This window comes from Plectropomus leopardus, chromosome 19 (assembly GCF_026936395.1).
Source record: "Plectropomus leopardus strain MGB_pleo_1.0 chromosome 19, ASM2693639v1, whole genome shotgun sequence".
NCBI lineage: Eukaryota > Metazoa > Chordata > Actinopteri > Perciformes > Serranidae > Plectropomus > Plectropomus leopardus.
Window position 1 is genome coordinate 22,527,562 of NC_142194.1, and position 16,354 is coordinate 22,543,915.

Consider the following 16,354-nt stretch of genomic DNA (forward strand, 5'->3'; position numbering starts at 1 on the left):
GTCCCTCCCCGAAGCTAAATAAAAATATCTCCCCAGTGCTTTGAAATGATCTGAAGTGGCTTCCCTGTTTTGCACCACCCTCTCCCAAATCATACATAACAAACAGTTCATTGGGGAAAAGTAATTTCTAACAATAATACAAGGAAGACATAGAATGGAAATTCCGATATTTTATATCTACTTCTTAGCTTTTTAGCATCTTGGAACTGTTTTGGTATTACAGCACATTTACTGCGTGCCAGCAGGTTTGGAGGGTAATTTTTTTAACAAATCATCAAAATTGCACCAAGATTTTGCCCTTTTTTTCATAGAATTTTTTAGGGTTATTTTTAATGAAAAAGTTATGAAAATTACTCAAAACGTTTGGTGCTTTTTTTGAGGGTGCGTGATTTCTCTCTTTTTTTTTCATTTCGTTTTTGGAAATTTTTAAAGAAAATGTGTATGTTTTCTTTGAAAATCGCCCAAAATTACATCATTTATCATAAACAGTAACTATAAAAACATAAATCTTTGTTACAGTTTCAAATTTACAATGGTTGTTGGGCACATCATGTGTCAAAAATGCTTCCGTCTGGAACAGAAAAAAACATAACCAAATCTGATTCAAAATCACTTTTTTCTATTGCTCATAAAATGTGTCCAAAAATAAACAATTCGCACCAACTAACTGGCATGTAGAAAAAGAGTGATAAACCAAGGCTTTTTCAGGAACTCAACTTTTAACTTTCAAACATCAAAGTTTTAAACTTTTTAAACTAATATCTAATTTAAAGTGAGAGGTTACTCAGTTACTCAGGGAGGCTCAGGAAAAAAATATTTGGAGCTTCAGGAGGGTCAAAATTAATAAAAGAACCAAGTCACATTCCAGTCACCACTCTCTGATAAATAAAGAACAGCCCCTGGGTGTCATTTCACAATACTGATTTTGAACCAGGGTTTGCTTTAAAAAAAAAAAAAAATTACAATAAATTGCAGTCCGTTATCATTTATGTCCCAGTTGTTGTACATAATAAATAAAGCTGGGGGCAAGGCTGTGTGGGTCTCCTAATCCTAGCTACGCCCCTGTTAACAGATGTCATGGCCTAAATTTTCTCACAGAGGGGGCTCAGAATCAGCAGCATTCATATAGAAAGTGTAGTGGTGTCCGCCCGGTTACCTCACACCGGCGGGTTCATGTTTCCAGCCTTCCTCTCAGATTCTCGAGGTGTCTGTGTCTCGCCTCTCGGTCCAGAATAGATGTGTCGCCAGTTTACAGAGCTGTCGTTAACAGCAGCTCTCTGACCTCCGCCAGCTGCCAGTCTACCAAACTCCTCCGTCATTTTCCTCGACTGGAGCTCGTTTCCGCCGTGAAAAGTTTGTAAATGCGGGATTAATCCGTCAGAGGAGTCAAATGCCGGAACCGGAATGGATAAACTTGGTGAAATGTGGGTTTGGGATGTATGAGAAACGCGCTGTGCTCCTGTGCAGTTCCTGCTCGCTGAATTACGACGATTACTGCGAGCTGTCGGCTAGCTGCGACTGCTGCAGCCAATCAACAGGTAACTGTCATTAACCAGCCAATCAACAGGCACCTGTCATTAACCAGCCAATCAACAGGTAACGTTCATGAACCAGCCAATCAACAGGTAACTTTCATTAACCAGCCAATCAACAGGTAACTTTCATGAACCAGCCAATCAACAGGTACCTGTCATTAACCAGCCAACAACAACTTTAGGCAGCGCCGCCAGAAATGTTCCAACATTCTTTATCATGATTTTTCTTTACTTTTCTTTCCATTTGCATGATTGAAAGATTCCTAAGAAAACAAACAAATAAATAAACTTTATATATATATATATATATATATATATATATATGTATATATATAGTTTGTTTATGTTTGAGACCAACAAGCAAAGTCACAGGTTTCTATTATACAATCATCTCCTAAATTATATACAATTCTGCACCAAAACCAATAACTAACTGCAAATATCTTCATAGATTTGGTTTCTAAAAACATTAAATCTAATAGTGATGCTATATTGTGATTGTGTGTGGTATTCCTTTATATTACATGCTTTCCATGATTATGTAAAACCTGGAGAAGTCTCATAATTCCACAATATCAATGCTTAGGACTAGAAAGGTCATAGAATTGGCAAAAATCGTTGAGAATTTTGAAAAAGTCATGGAATTTTGTTGTGTAATAACATGAATCATCCAGGGATACCCTTCCATGTAATGTTATATAATGGTGAATTTATTTTCTCTTAGTTAGCTGTTGCCCTAATGTAGCTCTAATAATCAACTGCAAGATAAAATAAGAAGATATCCCACAATATAAGCACCTCTGATGGTGCTTGTAATATAAACTTACCATTTTTTTGCAGCTTACATGGTTCAGTTCGCTCATGCACAAACTAACATTAACATAAATATTATGTCTGAACTATAAACTGCAATTTTGAAGCTGCCTCTTACTGTTCCATACTTTATAAAAGCCCAAAAGTATTTATTTATGCCATCAGCGGATGCATGACTGAATGAGAAAATGCATTTCCTGCAGAAAATGTGTGAGTGCAGAACGCTAAACTAAATTGCAAAGCACTGCTGAAAATGCAGTAATCTCAAAATGCAAATGCATTGCACTGCTGTACTGAAAAACCTGGAAGCTGAAATGTGTAACCTTTCAGAGTTGGAGGATAAAAACTGCTTACATAAAGGTAATACGAGCTGAAAGAAAAGAAGCACAAAATAAGTATAATTACTTTGTGACGTTAAAACTTAAATGAAATTTGTTGATAAAAGTATGATGATATGGAAGATTTAAGAATTTGTTTTGATTCACGGAAACTATTAAACATTTTAAAAAACTTTAAATTTAATCACAGTAACATCCAGGGGCTTTTATTTGAAATCTTGTCTTTGTCTACTCATCACAACCATGACCATCATCTTATCTGAGACAACTAAGAATGTTTCCTCTATGTGTCCCCAGGGATATTTGGCCAGCGTTTAGAAGACACAGTGCAGTATGAGAAGAAGTTTGGCCCCCGGCTTGCCCCCTTGCTGGTGGAGCAGTGTGTGGACTTCATCAGGGAGAGGGGTTTGGATGAAGAGGGTCTCTTCCGGATGCCGGGACAGGCCAACCTGGTCAAGGAGCTGCAGGAGGCCTTCGACTGCGGGGATAAGCCTCTGTTTGACAGGTAAGACAGAGGGGAACGTTACAACCAGCTGTTTGAGAAGTAAAGAATAGAACATCCAGCAGACACTTTGCTTCGTGTGCTGTCCTGCAGTAACACAGATGTCCACACGGTGGCATCCTTGCTCAAGTTGTACCTGCGAGAGCTGCCTGAACCAGTCATTCCCTTCTCCAAATATGAAGACTTTCTAACCTGTGCACAGCTTTTGGCCAAAGATGAGGAGGAGGTATGTGCAGTATACCCTGTGTGTATCTTTATCTATGTGTGTGTGTGTGTGTGTTTAATTATTGCTTGATCTTTTATCAGGGGGTCCAGGAGCTGGGAAAACAAGTTAACACTCTACCTCTACCGAACTACAATCTCCTCACTTACATATGCAAGTAAGTATTTTATCTCACAGTGTCATCTGTTTTCAAGAACGATGTCAGTTTTTGATTTTTGTAACTTCCCTGCTAAGATTCCTTGATGAGGTCCAGTCCCACTCCAGTGAGAACAAGATGAGTGTCCAGAACCTCGCCACAGTATTTGGACCAAATATCCTTCGACCTAAGATGGAGGACCCAGTCACTATCATGGAAGGTACAGACTGTTTTAACTTACATAATGAGTAATTTCATGGTAAAAGTTACTGCGAGTTTACTAAAAACTGGAATTATTACCTGTATGCATACCGCAGCGAACCAGTTAAGTTGTACTTACAATTTAAATCCACATCTGTGAAATTGTAAATTCTTCACACACATCTTCCCCCAGCAACAGTTTCAAGATAAGTGTCTCCAGTTCAGCATATGATCAAATGTTTCCCCTTAGTAAACTTAGATATGATCAGAAAAGTGTTTTTGCAGAGCATTATGATGCCACAGTGATGATGACCTTTGACATTTTGGACATAAAATGTCATCACTTCATCTTTTTATCCTTTTAGACATTTGTGTGAAATTCTGTCATAATTAGCATATAAAGTATTGAGTTATGGCCAAAAACATGTTATATGAGGTCACAGTGACCTTAACCTTCGACCCTCAACCACCAAATTCCAATCAATTCATTCTTCAGTCTACTGGGTGTTTGTGCCAAATCAGAATATTCACTGTTGGCCTTTTGAGATATTGCATTCATGAAAATGCAATGCTCGGCATCAAAGTGACCTTGATTTTCAATCACAAAATTCTCATTAGTTCATGTGAGCAAAGTGCACGTTTGTGCCAAATTTGGAAAAAATCTCTTTAGGTGTTCTTGAGATATAACCCTCACTAGAATGAGACGGACACAAGGTCACAGAGACCTTTACCTTTGACCACCAGCATCTAAGTAGTTCATCTTTGATTCCAAGTGCATGTTTGTGCCAAATTTGAAAAAATAACCAAGGTGTTGAGATATTATATTAATGTGAATGAGAGGATTCTCATTCTAGGTTTCAGTGATCCTGACTTTTGACTTTTTTTGTTTTGACCAACAAAATTCAAAACAGTCCCTTGTGTCTAAGTGGACATTTGTGCGAAATTTAAAGAAATGCCCTCAACGTGATCTGGAGATATTACATTCATGAGAATGATGCGGGCACAAGGTCACAGTGACCTTGACCTTGACCATTAAAATGCAATCAGTTCATGTTTGAGTGCATATGGACGTTTGTGCCAAATTTAAAAGAAAATCTCCCCAAAGTGTTCTTGAGATATTCTATTTACAAGAATGGGACAGTTGGGCAGACAGCCAGAAAACAATACCTCTGGCCTCAGCTATCGCCAGCATGGAGGCATAAAAATCAACACCACAATTGTATGTTAACATCATATTAAATCTTATACTCTTAGCAAATATCTGTACTCCGCTTGCGTGATGTACAGGACAAAAACTGATATCCTGTCTTTCTGACTACAGGCACCTCTCTGGTCCAGCACCTGATGACAATCCTCATTAGAGAACACAACCGTTTGTACTCAGGGAGGGACCAGGAGGGACCCACCGTACCCCAGACAGAGCTCCCTGTCCAGGGCCATCAGCTCCAGCATCGCAGCCTGGGCGCCTGGATCTCAGAGGAAGACCTTCAAACCTGCCCCGTGTCCAACCCCGACCAAGACCTGCACAGCAGTGCTTCATCTCTGGATGCCAAACTGTGTGCAGCTGTCACTCCAACCCAGACCCCTAACCTGAACCCAGGACCAAAACTTGGGTCTCCATCGGGGAAGGGAGAGACGGTGGTCAGCCCGAGCAAACAAGCCAAATCCATACCTTCATGGAAATACTCTTTCAAAAGCTCCTCGGCACCTCGCTCCCAGCCGCAGGGCAAGCAAAGCAGCAGCAGCAGCTCTGCAGCTGATACGACTAGTGTATCATCTGGTGGTGGTGGAGGAGGAAGCGGAGGTGGAGGTAACTGGCTCATGAATGGTTTGTCCTCCTTGAGGGGACATCGGCGTACATCGTCAGGTGAGCGATCCGCCCGTGATCGTGACTCCACGGGCTCCTCACAGAGACTGTCCACATACGACAATGTCACCTCTTCCTCCAGCATGGGGAGCGTCCCGAGTGTGTCCAGCACACCTTGGTCCACTTCGTCCTGCGAAATCTCCGTTCCCGACTCGGGAAGTGAGCCCTCGCCAAATCAGAACTGTGGAGTAGGGGGTGACAGTGGGGAGAAAGGGGAGTGGATGGAGAGCCAGAGGGAGCCTGACAGAGGAAGGGATGGTGGGATGACAACAGACCCGAGCTCAGAGCAGGATAGTTGTGAGGCCATGGAGCTGTGCAGTAGCAGCGCAGCCTGCAGCGAGAATGGGAATATTGCCACAGCAGCAGGGGTGCCATCTATTATCATGTCGGAGGACGGGGACGGGACAAATCTGACACTGAGCAGTCTGGTGGAAGGATTAAAGGACGAGTTGAGGAAACAGAAGACTGCATACGAGGCCAGGATCCAAAAGTAAGTCTGGGTTTTAGGGGTTCCTTTACTTTGTCATATATTGTTATAGAACTAAAAACCATTATGCTCTGAAAAAGCAAGCAGTTGGCTCTTTTTGTTATTTGGTTAAATGTTGATGTGTCACTAAGCATTATCTGTTACAGAGCTCTGTAACAGGAATATATAGAAACACAGGCATGAGAATTTTCTCACTTAATCCCATTATATGCTTGTCTCCTCCCATAAAACTCCCAGAACACCTAATCCTACATTTCCCATGGTGCAACTAGCATTTCCTTCAAGGTTCTTGAGATATCGTGTTCACAAGAATGAGACGGACGCAATAGTGACTTTGACTACCAAAATCTAATCCATTCTTCCTTGACTCTAAGTGAACATTTGTGACAAATTTGGATAAAAATCCCTCATTTTTGTTGAAGCATTAAAAAAAAGTTCTCTTCACAAATTCAAGGTAAAACAGGATGAGTGATTGATTTACAAATTTTCATTTTGTGGGTAAACTATTCTTAAGGATGGTTGCATTTCAATATGAAAAACTTGCCTAGTGCAGCTTTAAGTTTTGCCCTAATACCACCAAAACATGTCATGGAGTGGCCAAACAGTAAAGGTGAATGACAATGACATCTGCTTTCTCTCTGTCCCTCAGACTTGAGGAGTCCAGTGCTGCTCTGTGTGCGCAGATGGAGCGTTTGGAACAAGAGATGGAGCAGGAGAGGAAGAAGCAACGCATGCTGGAGATCAAACTGCGCAACTCGGAGCGGGCGCGGGAGGACGCAGAGAACCGCAATCGGCTCCTAGAGAAGGAGATGGAGGATTTCTTTTCCACGCTGGGAGATCTGGCCCTGGGAGCGAGGACTAGTGACATTTGACACGGCATCTGTCTCTGGCCAAAACTGTCAGGGTCTGTATTTCGGGGGTCAAGTGTCTTTCCAAGGGCTCACGTCCTCCGCAGTGCTTCAGGGCGTTCCTCCAGAACAAGACAAGAAAATAAAGGAACCGGCCATAGTTGTGTACATTCAGGATAAACTCAAAGGGAACTGACATATGGAGATGGCAGAGGAAATATGATATTGGAAGTGACTGTTTGGTCCTTGTCAGAATCGTCTCCATTAAGCACTGAGTGTTTTGAGTTTCTAACGCATGCTTGAAATGAACGTGAAGATAACAAGACAGCGCTGTTGTTATACCACTCCAGGGTTGGTCTTATGAAGGCAGTATTTAAACAGTTCAGGTGCCTGAATGTGACTGGTGAAACATAATTTCTCTGACATTCTCTATACTGGAGAGCACTGACTTCTTCAACCACTACTTTCCAGAACATGACATGAATGGATCTCATGTTGAAACTGTATAGCTCATAAGAGATGTTAATGTTAATGCAGACAGCTGACTGATATTTATCTTTAAGGAATAGTGCTACATTTTGGGAAATACACTTTTCCTTCTTTCTGAAAGCTAGATGACATGTTTGATTCCACTCTCATGTTTGAAGGGTTAATATGAAACTACAGCCAGCAGCTGCTTAGCTTATTATAGAGACAGAATAACAGCAGGCCCCCAGGAAAGCTGCTCAACCTTGCAGCCAATTTTTCCCAGTTACTTCTCAGTATATTGCAGTGAACAAATCGCACTATTTGGCCATTTTAAGCATCTACCATATTTGTGTTCTCAAATTAATAATAGGAATGTAAACTGGCCAACAATGGAAGACAAGTGTGATTTAAAATTAATTTATGTAACAGGCTTCAAATAGCCCGTTAACCATAAATTTAAAGTTGAAATGAGAAAAAAATCAAAAACTTTTTGTCGCTGCCATTACATAGGTTACATTCAGCATTAATGGACAATCTCCGAGCTACTGTCCTCTAGTTTCCACTTGGTGAGCATGAGCTAACACAGCAGAGGCAACTTATATCTGACACCAAGCTGTTTAAGAGTCCCAACATACACACACCAACACAGAGGCCGCTGGACTCTGTCTCATTAATAATCGTTAGGTAACGATAGCCTAGTCGTGTGATGCTAACACTTAGGCCCGTGTGTGTGCTGGCAGACTCTTACCTACTGTTCCTCAGTTTGGAGCTCACACTCCTGCAGCAGTAATCTTGTGACAAACAAATAGGGAGCACAGCAGTGGGGCAAAAAATACATCGCAGACAGCTCTACAATTAATTAAGATTTTGCATCATTTCATATAGGAAAGAACATATATATACAAGTTTTAATCACGTGTGAGGCTGGGCAGAAATCACTCTTACTGAATGTTTTCTATTTTTTTCTTATCTTTGTGTTAAACTAGGCTAGCTGGCTGCTTGCAGATATGGGAGTGGTATCAAACTAACTCTCAGCAAGAACTGGAATAAATATATGCATCCGAAAATGTCACCTATTTCTTTAACTTTAGGGTCAGTTCAGCCAAATTATCAAAAAACATATTTTCCCATGTCTGTAATTGTAGCTAGCTATGCTAATTGCTTTGTATTTGGACAGGCTTTGAAATTACAAGAGAGTTCTGTGAAATATTTAGATTCAAAGGTTTACTTTTTCTTTAAAGTTTTGTTGCTGATTTCTTTTTTGATGCTGTTTCTGATTTTTTAAAAAAAAAAAAATTTAATGCTGTGATCGACAAAATTCAAATAACCTCCATTTTATGAGGAGGCTGGCTGAAACCTTACACCCTATCTCAAAGCCTATCTCAAAACATGTGCAAATACACAGAGAATAATTTGTATAGCTATACACCACTAATTGAGAAAACATGTTTTTAGTAATCTGAGTGAACTGGCTGTTAAACTGTACAGTGGTAGCTTTAGCAGAATTCCCCAATTGCATTTATCCTCCTCTCTCTGTGCTGCAGACATTTTTATGTGGACAGTAGAAATTTTAAAACAAAAGCTGGCTTTGAAGGAGTCCTTGTGGTGATAGACTGAATCAGTAATAGGTGGAACCTCTGCAACAGCTGCCTTTGTACCTTCTTCTTCCTCAGGCCCTTCCAGTGCCTCGAAACCTTGTCACCATCTGCATGGTCTCCATGTCCATTTGATGGCTACGCCTCAGTCTTCGGTTCACTCCGATCCTCACAGATGTCAACAAACCTTTAATGTACAGATAATACAACAGGGACAATAAAAATTATTCAAGCATTTTCAACGTAGCGCATGCTGCCTCGGATACCAGACATTTGGCTCAGTAGGTGAAGGCCATTTACAGTACATACCAAAGCTGGACCGCCTCAGCTGTTCGCTCACTAAAGATCAGAATGGCCTGCCTGGAAGCCATGTTGATTTTGGCACATGAAGCTGAACACTGCCCTCAAAGAAACAATGGAATTTCCTGGTTGTGCCTTCAGGGAAATTGTTTTAAATAGGAAAAAAGTAGTGTTGCTTGCTTGTCCAGAGATGTAGTGCATATATTCGCCCATAGTACACACAGTGGCTGCATTGTTTTTTTGTTTTTTAATATGGCAACAAACTGCTGAATAACTTGATCTCCCTAGAAGGTGCCAATTCTTGTGAAAGTGAATTGTGAATTGAATGGAAGTTTTTAATTAAGAATGTATCCTTGTAGTGAATGTAAAGTGTTGTTGATGAAACCAGCCCTGTAAAAAAAAAGTAAACTATTACCAGAGGAGGAAAAATTATAATCAGTGATGGTGTTTAGTTCATCCACAGTTCTTCAACCCACATCCCTAACTCCAGTTGTCTTACTTTGACTTGGTGACCCTGGACATGTGATGTATTATGGGATGCATCAACAGCTTCGCTTCAATAACATGTCCCTGAAATGAAGAGCTGCGTTGAATTGCATGTGGTTACATTGTTGCAAATGTCTTTTTTAACCATCTAATCATCAATCAGAGGAATGTCCAAACATGGTTTAGCTCTTAAAGGGCCCGACAAACAGTATAATTACAAGTGAAAATGTGCTTTTGTTTAGACAATGTGACTGTCTTTTTCTTTTAAAATATTTTATAAAGAAACAAAGTCAACATTATTACATTGCCCTCTAATTGCACAGGTTTACAAGGTAACTGTTTTCCATTTCACAATATGATGGTCTCAATCTATTGCGGGTTCTTGGATTCCGACTGGGATATTTATTTCCCTTAATGTATGTCTAAGGCTAAATGTTTCTTACTGCTCTGCTGATTATCTATGGTGCTTATTTATTATGGATTTCCACTATTGTAATGAATGGACATGTATGAGAATAAAGGCAAAGAAAAAACGAGGTGGATATAACTGGATATAAAATGTCATCACATAATTATTGTAGTAGACATTTGTAGACATTTGTGTGAAATTTTGTCATAATTAGAGTATGTATTGTTGAGTTATGGCCAAAACCATGTTATGTGAGGTCACAATGACCTTTGACCACTAAATTTTAATCGGTCATCATTGAGTCATGGACATTTGTGTCAAACTTCATCAAGGTGTTCTCGAGATATCACGTAAATGAGTAAGATGGTTGCAAGGTCACATTAACCTTGACCTTCAAAATCAAATCAGTTTGACTTCAAGTGAGCATTTGTTCCAAATTTGAGGAAACTCCCTCAAGGTGTTCTTGAGAAATCACATTCAAGTGACTCAGACAGACGAGGTCAAAGTGACCTTGACCTTTGACAACCAAAATCTTATCAGTTTATTGCTGAATCCAAATAGTTACTAGAAATTCCCATTCTTGAGATATTGCGTACACAAGAACTAGACAAATGCAAGGTTGACCTTTGACCACCAAAATCTAGTCAGTTCAAGTGCAAGTCAACATTTATGCCGAATTTTAAAAAATCCTGCATGATGTTTTTGAGATATCACGATCACAAGAATGAAACAAACAGGGTCGCATTGACCTCAACCTTTGACCGCCAAATTCATATCAATTCATTCTTATTTCACAATGGATGTTTGTGCAAAATTTAAATAAAAAATAAATAAATTGTAAAGGTGTTCCAGAGATATCACGTCCACAAGTATGAGATTGATGCAAGGTAACATTGACCTTGACCACCAAAATCTAATGAGTTCATTATTGACTCCAAGTTGCCGTTAATGCCAAATTTGAAGAAATTCTCTCAAGGCGTTTTTGAGATATCATATTCACAAAAAAGGGGACAAACTGACGTACAACCCGAAATGTTCCTTAACTGTATTGGATTACATTGCCAGGTAAAAAACATTTTACATCATGGAAAGAAGAAGACATACAACCATAAATCAAAGTGTATTTCTTTATTTGCAGTACATGTTTTTTTATTGTTTTTTTTTTAAGAGGTGGCATCATCAGATCCCAGTGCATGTATTCTAGTAGTGCACTTCTTTGTTGGTTGCGGTTTTTGGGACGCGCAGATCCAGGAATTCTTAAAACTACTTGCATGGCTGGATTCACTAGCAAACATTACAAACCAGCACCATACATATAATGATTTCTTGTAGGTATTTACTCATCTTTTTTTGTGTTTATTAACATTATTGTCCTTACCACATTCCAAGTCAACACCTATCGGCTGAGTTGTGACAAGAAGAACTTCCCGTCTCTGCATCAAACCCTGGCCGATAGATCTGTTTGGTGGGTAAGACTGATTACGTAACATTATGACTATAAACAAGTCACAGAAATAAAAACTGATCTTATTCATAAAAAAGGAAAACATGGATTGACAGTACCAAACATTTTCTTTACCTTCAGGAGACAGCTAACAAAGGCTAGGCCCATCACACACTACTAGCACAGTTTGCTGAAGGTATTGCACATTTAGTTTAAAAACCCCAAAAAAAACAAACCGAAAAAAAAGAACAAAAATACATATAACAATTCTCTTACTTCTAGGTGAAGTATACATAATGTACAAAACTAGAAGTCTGTTGAAACCGACAAATAGTACACTTTCAAATAAATAAATAATGGAATCTGTTATTCACACGTCTTCGACAGCTAATTCTGCAGGCGACTAAGTATATGCAAGAACTGGCAGAAATTCAGCGTGAGGTAGTTCATCAAAGCCGACTTAAATTAGAATGACATTGTTTGGAGAGATGCGGTAATTATAAAAAAGCAACAACAACCTAAGAAGAAGAAAAAAAAACAAAATACTCCAATTAAAGCCCCTAATGTTGGGCTAAGAAAATTAAGAGCACTTTAGACAACAACGTGTATTTTCGGATTGATTATTATAGCTAATGTGATAAATGGGCTTATATGGCAGATGGATACATACCACTGGATTTCTCCCTGCTATTGCTGCCCTCTCACAGATGTGTCACTTTTTAAGCCCAAATTTTTACTCCTTGTTTGTCAAAACACTACTGCACATTTATCACCGGACTATTTAATTTTTTGTTGTTGCTGGAATCTACACCTGACTGCAGATTGCTTTGTAGTTGCTGCCAAAGCATTTTACTAGCCAACTTTCCAATGAAATTCTGGTGACGGAAAAGAGAGCAGAAGCCAGCGGCACCAGCTGTTCGTAAGTTTCTTTTGCAAGCTCATAGTGTAGGTGTTTACAAATTGTAGTTTCATGCATCAAAAAATTAAAATGGGTTGCACCACATAAACTAGTTCTTACATAAAGTATATGTTTGCTGGCTTGTATATTTTAATGTTAATTGTTGTGTAACTCTGCAACAAAGTTAACACTGGCTTGCTAATTTATTAAACGGTAAATGTTTAGTAGCTCAGTGACAAGGCTAACGTTTATTTGCTAAATTATTAAATGTTAACTATTGTCAGAGACAAAGCTATAGCTTGTTTGCTGATATACTAAATAATAAAAATTGAACAGCTCAGTGCCAAAGTTAACATTTTTGGTTGCTAATCTATTAAATGTTAACTACTGTGTAAAGTCAGTGATGAGGCTAACGCTTGTTTGCTTGTTTATTAAATGTTATGTAGCTCAGACCCAAAGCTACTGTTTGCTTGCTAATCTATTAAATGTTAACTATTATGTACAGCCAGTGACCAGGCTATCACTTGTTTGCTAATTTATTAACTATTGTGTAACTCCGAGCCAAAGCTAATGTTTGCTTGCTAATCTATTAAATGTTAACTATTATGTACAGTCAGTGACCAGGCTATAACTTGTTTGCTAATTTATTAAATATTGTGTAACTCAGAGCCAAAGCTAATGTTTGCTTGCTAATTTTTTAAATGTTAACTACTGTGTAGAGTGTAGAGTGACACAGCTAAGGCTTGCTCGATAATTTATCCAATGTAAGCTGTTGCGTAGCTAAGTGACAAAGCTAATGCTTGACCATTAACCATTTAGATTGAAGAGTAAGAGGTAATGTTATATGGCTGACACTCTGACCATATACTTGATATAAAAAAAGCTGTTTAATAACTGCATAAACTGAGGAATTTTGTGAAATTTAAAGCAAATACTGCCAAATTAACAAAAAATACATTATTACACAATGTAATGCTAATGTTACACTAAATGACTAAACCAGATGATTTCTAGCAACTCAATCAATTGCTAAGATTTTTATTGGATAAGACATTCCTTAATTTTTATGGTGCAAACCCATTTACTAAATTATTAGTTTGAAACTAACTAAAAACTTAGGGACACACACACTTAGTAATACATTTACGAATAGCTGGTGCAAGTCCCAAAGTTAATAAAGGAGACAGTGCATGTTGTTAATTAACGTCTAGGTTTAGCCTTACATATTTGACAGACGATAATTAGCTGCTTGAGTCGAGCACAGAACAGAGCACACAGCATATTATGCTACAGTCTAAGGACAATCTTTCTTGCAACTTTGCTTTGAGCAAAACATCCTCGTCAAAGACCAGGCAAGGTTCTAGACATGGTGTTGAGTAAGATGTTTAGACAATCCTAGCACAGGGTTTTTATGCCAACATCCACAACACCTGCTCATGATCTATGACAGTTCAATACATCGCAACTCGTCTGCAGATAGAAGTCTAGTTATGAAGCAAGTCAACCAGGCGGAATCACTGCATGAAACTGCCATAGGTTGAGCAAAAATTGAAAATAGCATGGACTCCAACCATTACACAAATTGCCTCAATAGCTTTCAGCTAATATGGCTTGTTTAAACTTTAGTAACTATGGATGGGTTTTTTTCAGTTAGTACCACAAGTGTTACTTAAAATTTAAAAAATGAATCAGCCAGAAAAACTGTGGTTGTTTGGCTCTGCCACTCAGATGTGTTTGCAACAAAAGCATCAATCCGCAATTCCAACAGAACCATTGCAAAATACTGACAATAATGACTCACTCATTTCGTTTGATCCAGTAGCTGAATTTTCTCTCTTCTCTCTTACAATCATCACATTAAATTAGTACTCAAAGAAAAGCCAAAAAACTCGTATTAACCTATTTTTCGGTTGCTGTCACTGCAAAGAAACACTTCTTTTTACTTTGATGAAAGACCTTGATAAAACTGCCTTTTCTCCTGAAATGACTCAAACACGTGCTTAAGCATCTCAACGTATACATCATCACCTTCTCACCCTGCAAGACACAACAGTCTCCCGCTCGAGGGTTGAAAAAAAAAATAGAAATCAAAAACAAGTAGAAAAATATACAATACATTTGTGAGAACTACAACCCCATCAGACATTATTGGTTTGATATGGAAACTACTGTTGTTAACCAGACGCCATAAAAACCTGATGAATACCCATGTACTCAGGAATGAATGACAAACAACAGGCACTTTTCCTTTCAATGCTAAATTAAAAAAAGGGCACTATTATTGCATACCGTAAGATAATTTCTTTTGACTCTGGTTGTTTGTGCTGCTAAGTTTCAGGTTCTTTTGTTTTACAATTGCAGGCAAGTCTGGTACGCAACATGTTTGGCCAACATTAAAAAAAAAAAACCAAAACACTCAACTCTAATAACAGGATCTGGTAGGAGGAAGCTTTCACACTGTTCCATCACTGTCCCTCCAAAAACACCCAATATCGACACGTTCACAAGCATTCTCAATATCACAATTCCCTACTTGACTGAAGCACATTCTACTTACACTGTCACCGATTTAACGACCTTGCACAATTCATCTACATCTCAATAAACCTCCCGCAAAAAACATTCTGAACTGTTTGCAATACCTCACTGTCAAAGCAAGCCAGTGAAGAAGAGCTCCATGCATCCAGTCCTCCAAAGCAACACCACCAATCCAGTTCCATAACAGCCTGTTGCAGACAAGAAGAGGTACTTTAAAGCACTTAAAAATACAGAAGACAGTCATCACAAAGTTATTTGTGGAACCTAACTGTGCCGTCATCAATCCCATAGCTTAAATGCAGAAGGTAAAATCAATATGTTGTGTGAAAATCATTTTGATGAAGTAAATTATAAAGCTTTCATTGATTTTTTTTTTTGTTTTTACAATGCAGGAAGTAGTAGTGACTCACAAGAAAATAAAAAAATTTAACGAGTATATCTGAATGATCTAAAATCAATGGATATGAACTTTAAACAATATCCATATTATGTCGAGATAAAACATAAGGGGAGTACTAAGACCATACGTCTGTCAATTCAATTATGTTTCAATGGCTCACTGCAAACTTGTATCGAAGATAAAACTACATCTACCATAAAATCTGTACAAACTCAATCTACATTTATATGGCAAGTTGTAAAAGCAGTAGCTTACAAGTGAAAACAAAATGACTTTCAACAGAAAAATAGATCACATTAAAACATTTTACAGATATTTCTTTAAATTCTCACTGTCGGTTAATACAAACCGGAACATAGTGAAATCATAAAAATTCTCTTATCATCATCTTAGGTTTCTGAAAAAAATTAAGAAATGCCACAATAAATTACAGCTAGGACTCAAACAAAAAAAGGTATCCTAATTTAAAAAAGACTATAACTGTAATAAAAAAAAAGAAAAAAAAAAAGATCTGTCCTTTCAGAAATCAAAATATTTCTCAAACAGCTAGCTGGCTAATCGCTACACTACTGAAGACAAGCACAGGGAGGGTGTTTGGGGAGGGGGGTGCAGGCGGCGGAGCCAAGAGCCAGTGTCAGGAGAGTGGTCTTGGATGTGACCAGGGGGCGAGGCCCAGCCCAGGACCAAGAGGAGGTGGAGATGATAGTCATCTGCAGCAGCCCGGGGGGCCAGCAGCTATAGCAGCAGCCTGAGGAGCCAGTGACTGTAGCCGTAGCTGTAGCAGCAGCAATGGTGGCGGCGGTGCTGGCCGTCTCCAGGCTGCTGTCGGTGTCGGTCAGGGTTCGGTCGGTAGATAGGGAGGAGCA

At 38.9% G+C, this 16,354-nt stretch overlaps 3 protein-coding genes across 5 annotated transcripts in view; 1 reads left to right on the forward strand and 2 right to left on the reverse strand.

The window, feature by feature from the left end:
- Positions 1-1,707, reverse strand: part of LOC121958884 (sulfotransferase 1C4-like) — a 55,618-nt gene extending 53,911 nt beyond the window's left edge. Inside the window, exon 1 of one of the 2 annotated variants that reach the window (XM_088070016.1) lies at positions 1,157-1,707. The gene's annotated coding sequence lies outside the window, so the exon portion shown is untranslated. The remainder of the gene's footprint in view (positions 1-1,156) is intronic. The other variant, XM_088070018.1, reaches the window with a different exon arrangement.
- The window catches only part of arhgap22b (Rho GTPase activating protein 22b), a 44,364-nt gene extending 34,028 nt beyond the window's left edge, over positions 1-10,336 (forward strand). For both annotated transcript variants that reach the window (XM_042508288.2, XM_088070015.1), the window contains 6 exons: positions 2,984-3,191; positions 3,282-3,414; positions 3,495-3,568; positions 3,646-3,767; positions 5,070-6,105; positions 6,752-10,336. In XM_042508288.2, coding sequence (XP_042364222.1) covers positions 2,984-3,191; positions 3,282-3,414; positions 3,495-3,568; positions 3,646-3,767; positions 5,070-6,105; positions 6,752-6,974 — 1,796 coding nt within the window. In that variant the 3' untranslated portion in view covers positions 6,975-10,336. The remainder of the gene's footprint in view (positions 1-2,983; positions 3,192-3,281; positions 3,415-3,494; positions 3,569-3,645; positions 3,768-5,069; positions 6,106-6,751) is intronic.
- Positions 10,337-11,321: 985 nt separating this feature from the next.
- The window catches only part of mapk8b (mitogen-activated protein kinase 8b), a 45,694-nt gene continuing 40,661 nt past the window's right edge, over positions 11,322-16,354 (reverse strand). Inside the window, 1 exon segment of the mRNA XM_042507940.2 lies at positions 11,322-16,353. Coding sequence (XP_042363874.2) covers positions 16,055-16,353 — 299 coding nt within the window. The 3' untranslated portion in view covers positions 11,322-16,054.